Consider the following 9,361-nt stretch of genomic DNA (forward strand, 5'->3'; position numbering starts at 1 on the left):
CCAGTTATGGAGAGTGTGTCACCATCTGGACGACTGCTCACAGCTGGTATCATAATTTTTGGATCATTTCTTTGGCTTGGATCGAAGTTGCAAAGACAGTATGTGGCTTAAAGTAGTTGGCTCAGGAGTAGCAGATCAACTCCAGTCAACATCTAACTTCCACATGTGCATCTCTGCCTGTGCTGTGGTATTGACAGGAGCCTCAATTTATGTGCATGCAGTTTATAAACAGCAAGAATACTGGAAATGAGGTAATATTTTGTATAAACATTTATTTTATAGTTTAAGAACAAGCCATTCAAAACATCTGGAAATCACAGGAACACGAGTAATATATAATAGCAATATCTTAAATATGCATTAGTAATATAAAGTCATCTTTCACTCTGATAGTTACAACTTCATTTTTCTAAAAAGTATTTAAGACATGAAATATGTTTAGGTAATACATATATACAGCATCTAATTTTCTCTCCTCTTTCGAGGGGAGTCTAAGTCTCCAGAGGTTTCTGTGATGGAAACAATGTGCTACAACTTGAAGGCTGGATTGGTTTGGATTGTATATGCAGAACTAGGCAAATAATTTACACCCATCATGGCTCTGTGTGCATGTAAGTGACAGAACAGGGGTTTCAGACCCCGCGCACGTGCACTCCCACAGCTGCTCACCTATTCACAACAACCGATGTAGTTATAAATCATTAGGTCTGGAGTTATTTCTAGAATGTCTCTGTATCTATATCCTAACTAAGCTATGACCTACTTTCATTATAACCCCCTGCCCATCAGTGTGCTGCTATGCTTCCAGTGGTGATTTGGTAAAATGTGTTTGCCTTGTCTTAGTGTGTGCGAATTGATAAATAATTGTGGGTTTGATCAGCTTAGAGCTGTTTTATCCTCATCTCTAAGGCAAGCAATTCCCTTTCTATTTCATAGGGAAGGTCAGCGTTAACTTGCACTTCAAAGTACTGCTTGATTTCTTCTACCTCCTTTTCCCAGAACTCTTTAGAGATATCAAACAGTTCGGTCAGGTTGACATCTTCTAAACCCTTCAAGTTCAAAGCAGCGTCAGTGGGGATGTAACCTATGGCAGTTGGTTTGGCAGAGGCTTTCCCTTCAATTCTGTTGAACATCCACTCCAGCACGCGGGAATTCTCTCCGAAGCCAGGCCACAGGAATTTCCCTTGGCTGTCTTTCCTGAACCAATTAACGTGAAAGATCTTGGGGAGTTTTGCAGCTGGACGATGGGCCATGCTCAGCCAGTGGGCCAAGTATTTGCCAAAGTTGTAGCCAAAGAAAGGCCTCATGGCAAATGGATCGTGCATAATGACTTTGCCTGTTTGAAACACAGATGGAGAAGGTAAGGGAATAAATAGCACATTTATTCTGAAGCACAAAGATTCATATCCTCCCAGGGTTTACCCATGATCCCTTCACCGCCCTTGTGAGCTTTAAGAAACAACACAGCCATTATCCTTGGTGCACAAAAGGTACAACTGAAATTAATTTTTGTTATTAAATTTCTTAAATCTCAGGTCAAGCAGCTTAAATGAAGATTCTCAAGAGATGGCTATCATTCATGCATTTATGTTGAGCTCTAGCAGAAGAGAAAATTTAAATTTGTTTATCCCAGACTGTAACAAGAACTCCCTGTCAAGGCTTCTGGCAACCCTGTGCCTGCATCCTGTTCTGTATGCTTGCCACCTAAGGGAGTATTTTGCTTAATTTGACTTTTACAGAGAATTTGGCTGTTAATTCCAGTACAAATATTTTTCTATTGTGAAAATGCACAGGTTGCAAAATTAGCTGCCAAGACTGAAACGTGAAAGAGCAGGGGGAAGGAGAGGGCAGGCAGTCCAGAGGGGCCTGCTTTTAATACAGGTAGGCAGATTAAATTTTGATTTACCTTTGTGCTCAGCAGCTGCTGTTGCTTCAGATCTCATGGCTGCTCCTACAAACACTCCATGCTTCCAGTTAAAGGCTTCATATACAAGAGGGACACCTACAAAGAACAAAATCACTTCAATAATTGAGGTCCAGAAACATTTTTATGACAGGTTTTGTTATCTGACATAGTGCTGAATGCATGTTACTGGGTAATGTATTCTCATTTTTCCTGGGTTTTTTTAATCAGTTCATTTCCTGCTCTCTTACAGCAAAGAAGTTTAAATGAATGTTTTCAAAACTGGCTACTGATTACTGAACACATCCAGTGGAGATATCTGGGACATCAGAATCTCCAGCAGATTTTAGTGGAAATAGAATCTGATCCTGTGGTCATATTAGACTCAGACCTAGCATTACTTCCATTTCTTTTCCAACTTTAGGTGACTCTTAGCAGAACAATTTATTTCACTTCCTTTTCTTTAAACTATCTAAAACTGATTCATTTCTCTAACCATTTGCTAACTGAACTACTTAAACTACAGGCAAATTGAGACCAATGTAGCAATTTTCTATATGTCTGATACCCATGTTAGTGGGTCCTGATCTCCCTCCAGCCCTTTATTATTATTCCTGCTTTGTGTTAACATCAAACAACTCAGACACTGAAACACCAGTGGCTGGAAGCGTGTGTGCCAAAGGCTAACAGAGAGGAATTGGACTAACGTGGTTATTTCCTTGCTTTTGCAGCTGTGAAAGCAAAACCTGTGGCTATGCCCAGCTGTGTGTCAACCCTTCTGTAGCCAGCACTTCGGCCTGGAAATGTGGCTGCTGCATCTCTTACCAGCTGGTCTGCGGCCTCCAAAAATGATCCCTTCGATGGGAACGCCTTCGGGCGACTCCCACGCAGGATCCATGATGGGGCACTGCCTGGCTGGGGAGCAGAACCTGGAGTTGGGGTGAGCACAAGGTTCTCCTGCACAGAACACAACAAAAAGGTCGTGATGGCAGAATTAACTTGAATTTATTCATTAATTCCAAAGAAAGCCAAAGAGAGGGCCACGGTGTGGGCCAGGTACCGTTGTCTGGGGTCCAGTCCTTGTTCTTCCACGAGGTCACTGTCACTCCTGCTGGCAGGGGCTCATCAATGCCTTCCCAGTAAACACCTCCATCACTGGTTTCTGCCACGTTGGTAAAGATGGTGTTCTTGAATATGGTTTTAATAGCGTTGGGGTTTGTTTTGACTGAGGTTCCAGGGGCGACACCAAAAAAGCCATTTTCAGGATTGATTGCCCTTAAGTTGCCTGGAAGTTAAATGATAAAATATAAGTGAACCATACTGATTTAATTCCATCCAGAAGTTTGTAGCATGTCTTACTGCACCTACAGCAACCTGTAAAACATTCCAATTTTATTTCCATACCTTGTTCATCAAATTTCATCCAGGCAATATCATCACCCACACACTCAATTTTCCATCCTGGCAGGCTTGGGTTCATCATGGCCAAGTTAGTTTTTCCACATGCACTAGGGAATGCTGCAGCAAAGTACTTCTTTTTACCTTCTGGATTGGTAATTCCCAGGATCTATTGAAAAATTAATGCAACTGTTAAACACAGCTTTTTTTCTTGCACTTTTCGTTTTGGAGATTGTCTCCCAGCAAGTGGAAATGATAAAATATTTAATTATGCACATTTGTTCCTACAGAAGAAGCACAACATCATATTGTTGACAAATAACTCAAGATGTATTTTTAAAATCAGAGTCAATTCTTCTTCCCATTAGAATATCTGTAAGAAATTCTTATATTTTAAAAAAATGCTAAGTCTGTATATATTAAACATTTATTTTTATTTTGCTGATTTATTTTTATGTGTTTCTCTGTCAGGACAGAAGAAAACCAGGCAATATTCTGTTGGCTGCACAAGTGGAGTGAAAGGAAAGCACTTTGTGCATGGATACTTCTGCTCTTCTCAAAGACCACAGATATTTTTTCTAAAGGCTGCTCTCTTATGCACTTTGAAATTATTTTTTTTTCAGTGAGGTTTAAAGGACAGCATAAATTGAAGCCTGGAAGGTTACACGCCAGAACTCCCTTAGAAAATCTGATATTTGCAGATTTTTGAGTGCACAGACCTCTTTATAACTTGGCCCAGTGATGATGTTCAGGCTCTGCTCATGTCCATGAGCCTGCCTGAAAGAAGTCACTCTCAGAAGTTCCAAACCTTGCTTGTTTTATGCCATGACAGGTCCTATTTTAAATGTTTAGTACTTTGGCTTTGCAAGCAGTTTTCTACTCCTCAGAGCCTGGCACGTGACAGATTCCTATCTAAAGTTACAGGACTATCCATATGAGACTAATTCCATTGATGGCCAGGCGGGTGATGGATTTATGTGGCTCTAATTTGGGGTTTAACGGCTGTTCAAACACACAAGATTTAACAGCAGAGATTTTTACCAGCATGTGCTCTGCGAGCCAGCCCTCCTCTTTGGCCAGTCTGCTGGCAATCCGGAGAGCAAAGCATTTCTTCCCCAGCAAGGAGTTTCCTCCGTAGCCGCTGCCAAAGGAAATGATCTCCCTGCGATCCGGGAGATGAGCAATCAGCGTCAGCTCCGGGTTGCACGGCCAGTTGTTGATTAATGGCTCTGCAGAACAGAATGTTGTAGTCATGAATGCAGCAATTTCCATGCTTGATCACGCTGTTGTTTCATCAGCATCGAGCCTCTGACAGCAACCCAGAGCATATGCTTCAAGGAAATCCCTGGTAAGTACTAGGGATAATGATCTCCTTTCCATCAAACTCTCGCTGAGCTTTGATTCCTTTAACTGAGTTTTGAACCTAGTGCTGTTACAGAACCACCCTGGGCTTCTATGGTGAGAGTGTCCCATATGCTGAGGACACACACTCAGCTCCAAAACACAGCCCTGGGCATTCCCAGGGGGTTTTAATGGCTCCTGGGGGTTTTAATGGCTCCTGGGGTTTTTAATGGCTCTTACCTTTTAGCGGCAGAGGGCATCCAACTGAGTGAAGGCATTTTACAAACTCTCCATTGCCCAGGGCTTTCAAAACATCTGTTCCTATCCGTGTCATGATCCTCATGCTGGCCACTACATAGGGTGAATCCGTCAGCTCAATCCCAATCTTGGACAAAGGTGACCCAATAGGCCCCATGCTGAAGGGGATGACATACATCGTACGTCCTGGAAAACAGGGAGTAGCAAGATGTGGCCAAGAGCAAAACAAGGAACATTTAAAGTAACCTTTATAATCATGGAGGTTGTTTCTCAGTCCTTTAAAAGCTGTTTGTCTTGTGACAGCTTCTGATGATGTTTAAAGAGCTGCAGCTTTCTGTTTGTCTAATTGTGTAGCAAGAAATTTTATCTTAAATGCTGAAAGCAGCAGTTCAGACAGCTTGTCTAGTCAGGAGTAAGGGGAGGTGAAGGCCAAGTTCTCTGTTAGTGTAAATCCCTGAATCTGAAATTATTGCTGTGGATGGGAGGGGGTCCTTCATTCTCGTCTCGCTTCCTATCTGCTCCTCAGTTGCTGTGTGACTTCCTGAACCAAGTCACACGAATTTTTGTACTTTGCCACTCTTCAGGAAAACAAGAGTGCTGGAAAGAGACTGAGGACTGTCCTTGCCCAGGTATTTGGGTCTGTGGTAAAGATCTGCACGATACCAGCGAAGTGACTATCAGGGGTATAAAGCTAAATCTTCAGCTCAAACTGTTCTTTAAAAATTACGGTAACTTGCAACAGAAGTAAGTGTCTCAGCATTGCTGAAACTTCAGTGTCAATTATCTTTTTCTTGCCTACCTTGCATGCAGCCTGGGAACCTGGTGTTGAAGGCTTTCTCAAAATCTTCCTCAGACATCCAGCGCCCCAGCTGGCTTGTTCCAGTTTTAGGTATTGGAGTGGTATCTCTCTGCTCTTGAGTGATGATGACAGTTTTGCTCTCAATTCTTGCCACATCTCTTGGATCAGTGAGAGCCAACCAGCTGCATTTCAGCAAAAATCAGCAAATTAGACTTTAATTATCAATGTAGCTTTTTTACTCTTCTGTGGGTCCACTTTAGCACAAAAGGCTACTAAAACAATGTTTTGTAAGGCAAAAACTAGTGACAAAGCAGTATAACAGATAATATCAAAAATCAGTCAGATATATTCTCTCACAAAAATTGCTTTAAGACTTCCCAGTAATAATAAAAAATTATGTGGCCTAGGAAATTCTTGTTACATGTTAATACTCCTTTGCCTCTTATCTCAGCCTTATTCTCTGTTGTTAGCTTTCAGGGAAAGTTAATCTTGTTTAATTCTCATTCTCATCAGTGTGAAGTTGTTTTGTATGGGGACCACAAAATGATGCCTCAAGATAAGTGGATGCCAAGAAAAGTAGTTTAAGTGTTGGTATAAGAGCCAGAGGGATCAGCACCCAGCTTAGTGGATTGGCATAGTCCCTTAAATTAGAGGCATCACAAAGGAAATACTGAGTATAAGCACGATCATTAAAAGGGAAGGAGTTCATTAAAGGGGATTCTTTTTCCCCTCTAAGGAATTTTTTGCCATCTATTTACGATAGAGGGGATTGTTTTACATTTTCACCTCTGTGCATCGAAATTTTCCACGAGTATAAAAATGTTCTAGTTGGGCTGTCATAACCATCATCACTCCAGCTAAGCATACAATTAACAATGAATAATTTATCTGGTGAATCTTGCCCTTTTCTCTCCCAAATAGTCTGCAAACAGATTGCCAAATTCCTGCACTTAGTTTTTCAAAAGTCTTTGCAGATTTTTTCCCATGAAGATCTCGTGGTTGGCACGTAATTCTCGAGTATGCACTTGTTGTTAATATTCTCCTTTCACGTTCAGTTAGTTGGGAGAAATTATGAAATATTTGAAAAAAGTATTTGCAGAATACATTAGAGTCAAAGCTCATCGGCACGATATGAATAATGCCTGTACTGAATAATATTTGAACACCCACAGACCTATTTGAATGCCACAAAAAAAGTATGTGATGAACAAACTAATTGGCTAAAATAGTAGAATTCTTCAAAAGAAGATTTGCTCAATAATATTTAGCCATTGCTAATGATAAATTGCGTTAAGTCTCATGACATTATTTCAGTTCCCTGATGTAACTAATCAACAGAGAAAATGTACAGTTGATAGTCCAACTGAATAATATGTTTTATGCTAATTTTTAGAGGAAAAAGTTTGCTTTTCCTGAGTATTTCACCCATGTAAGCTAAAGTTCCAAAATGTTCATGGAAAGCAAATATTGGAGAGTTATAAGAAGTTTTTAAAGCAAACAGGATAGAAAATGAATTTTCCAATTCTGAGATGATACTTGACTTCATTTAGGCTACTCACCAGTTCTCATATTTGTTCAGCTTCTTGATCATGCCTTGTTCCACCATGATGTCCAGAATTTTCTTGTTCTCTTCCTCCGAGCCATCGCAGATGTGGATGCACTCAGGCTGGCACAGCTTGGCATTGGTCTCGATGAAATCCCTCGCTTCTGGGGACAGACTCTCCCAATCCCCCTGGACAACCTTGGGCATGACGTTCATGTCGGCTTTCAGCTGTGGGGGCATTATCGAAGCTGTTGTGGATCTCGCCGATGGCTGTAAAATACTGATCACAATCTAAAATCAAATAGATTGGGTGTGTTAGCTTAGTTACGTTCTAGCCAGTGTCACAAAGCCTAACAACATGTAACACAAAGAATTTGCAATGGACTTGATTATGTACTGCTTTAAAATCAAGGCAGGGAATTTGGATCACTGCTAATTTCAAGGCGGAAAAAATAGAGGCCATTCTACTAATTTAAGGTGGAAAAAATAGAGGCCATTCTACTTACTGTCTATGGAAGCTGGATGCCAGAGAGGATTTTGCTGTACCTTTCAGTTGAGCCCGTTTCACTTGCTTTGGAGCTCTCTTGCAATTGCTGCTTTCCAAGGATGCACCTCCTTCTTTAAATATTCTTCATGGTAGTGTCCATCCCACCAGTTGAGGTGAAGGAGGCTTGTCCTTTACATCACCACTGGATGTGTCTTGGGACAGTGCCACTGACATTGTCATCATGCAGAGTTGTCAACAAAGCAGCCCTAGCGGGGTAATCATTTAACAGGCTTGATTAATGAATGCTGAAAGCGGAGGTTCTTAGCCCCTGGGTTTGCTGTTTTGAAGCAGTTACAAAATTTAGCAGTTTAACCAAACTTTGATCCATTTTGGCTTTGAAATCAAAAACGTCATAACTTCTCGGCGTGTGGGAAAGGTTGAGTACAAAGAGTTTCTGGAACCAGGAACACAGAGGTCATGCACGGAGGCAAAGTGCAGCTGGCACATTTTGTAGGCAGATGGTCACTAGCTGGCTGTGAAGTGGAGGCTCGTCCAAGGAATGTTTACTCACCTTGGGAACATTGCCTGATCCGGGTATAAAGTTCAACAGTGAGCACTGACAGGCCTGAATAACCACTACGTAAGGCCCACAGCTCTTATTTTTGTCTATGCAGCTCTAAAAAAATCCCTTGCAATATAAATCTAAGTGTTGGGGTTCCTTCAGTGCAGGCAAGGAAGTGTTTGTGTATGGCTTGTTTTAGGCTTTCGCAAATGAAACAGTTATTTCCTATTGCTATAACCTCAGAAGAGGCAGAGCAGCAACTGTCTCAATAATTAACCTCCTCTTTCAAATATTATGTTTTATTTTACTGGGAGTTCTAAGGGGGCGAGGTGTCATAAAATATTAACCCATCCCTAAATTTGTACTCGGAGCAAAAGCACAGAACTGCTCTGGACTGGGGCTGCACGCTGTTGTTCTGTGGGTGAAGTGCACTGTGTGCATGTGCACACACACAGACCTGAGCCTGTATCTTTTTCAGTTATGGCCCTATCTGATATCAACAGCCACTATAACTCTTATAATTCTGAGGGTTATCTCAGTGTGATATCAGACACTTGAGTGTCATCTCAGACACTTTGAGCACTTGTCTCTCTTTCTGCAGGCCTGTCTTTAGCTTCCTCTATTCCATTTTAGACTCTTGTGACCATAAAGAAAGGTAGTCTTCATGTCTGTTTGTGCATGCAGTCTGGGTGAGTGAAGACTGCAGTATTTCAGACAAACAGAACTGTAGAAATAACTCTGCTGGCATTTCCTCTCTGTCTATTTCTACCCAGTCTTAGCAAAGCATCTGGACCCTGGATAAGGTGATGCTTTTGTGCCAACTAGTGACTTTTTTGTATTGATGGGGCTCTTACCATGGTTGTCATTGGTAGTTTGCAGAACAGGAAATCTGGGATTCCCAGCTAAGTTTCAGGGAGTTCTGAAAAGCAACAAAATTGATTTATCTCGTATAAAGGGTGTTCACAACCCAGCTGTTGCTCAGGTTTGTGAGGCAGCTGGATGTTTCCAACAAGGTTCTTGGTGGGGCAGCCAGTAGGGACTTGCAACCTCCAAAAAGCCAGGCTGGCAGA

At 41.5% G+C, this 9,361-nt stretch overlaps 1 protein-coding gene across 2 annotated transcripts; it reads right to left on the reverse strand.

Annotated features, from left to right (window-relative positions):
- Positions 1-252: 252 nt before the first annotated feature.
- PCK1 (phosphoenolpyruvate carboxykinase 1) lies at positions 253-7,935 on the reverse strand. Of its 2 annotated transcripts, none has more exons than XM_038159111.1 (10): positions 7,749-7,909; positions 7,259-7,533; positions 5,700-5,881; positions 4,883-5,086; positions 4,343-4,530; positions 3,308-3,470; positions 2,964-3,188; positions 2,729-2,860; positions 1,907-2,002; positions 253-1,336 (listed from the first exon to the last, which is right to left on the reverse strand). In XM_038159111.1, exons 2-10 carry the CDS (start codon positions 7,480-7,482, stop codon positions 882-884), a joined length of 1,869 nt encoding a protein of 622 aa, XP_038015039.1. In that variant the 5' UTR covers positions 7,483-7,533; positions 7,749-7,909; the 3' UTR covers positions 253-881. The 2 variants fall into 2 exon arrangements, with proteins under 2 accessions (XP_038015039.1, XP_038015040.1); XM_038159112.1 differs by having other exon boundaries at positions 882-1,336; positions 7,789-7,935.
- Between the last annotated feature and the right edge of the window lie 1,426 nt (positions 7,936-9,361).

Source organism: Motacilla alba, chromosome 20 (assembly GCF_015832195.1).
Source record: "Motacilla alba alba isolate MOTALB_02 chromosome 20, Motacilla_alba_V1.0_pri, whole genome shotgun sequence".
In the NCBI taxonomy this organism is placed as follows: domain Eukaryota; kingdom Metazoa; phylum Chordata; class Aves; order Passeriformes; family Motacillidae; genus Motacilla; species Motacilla alba.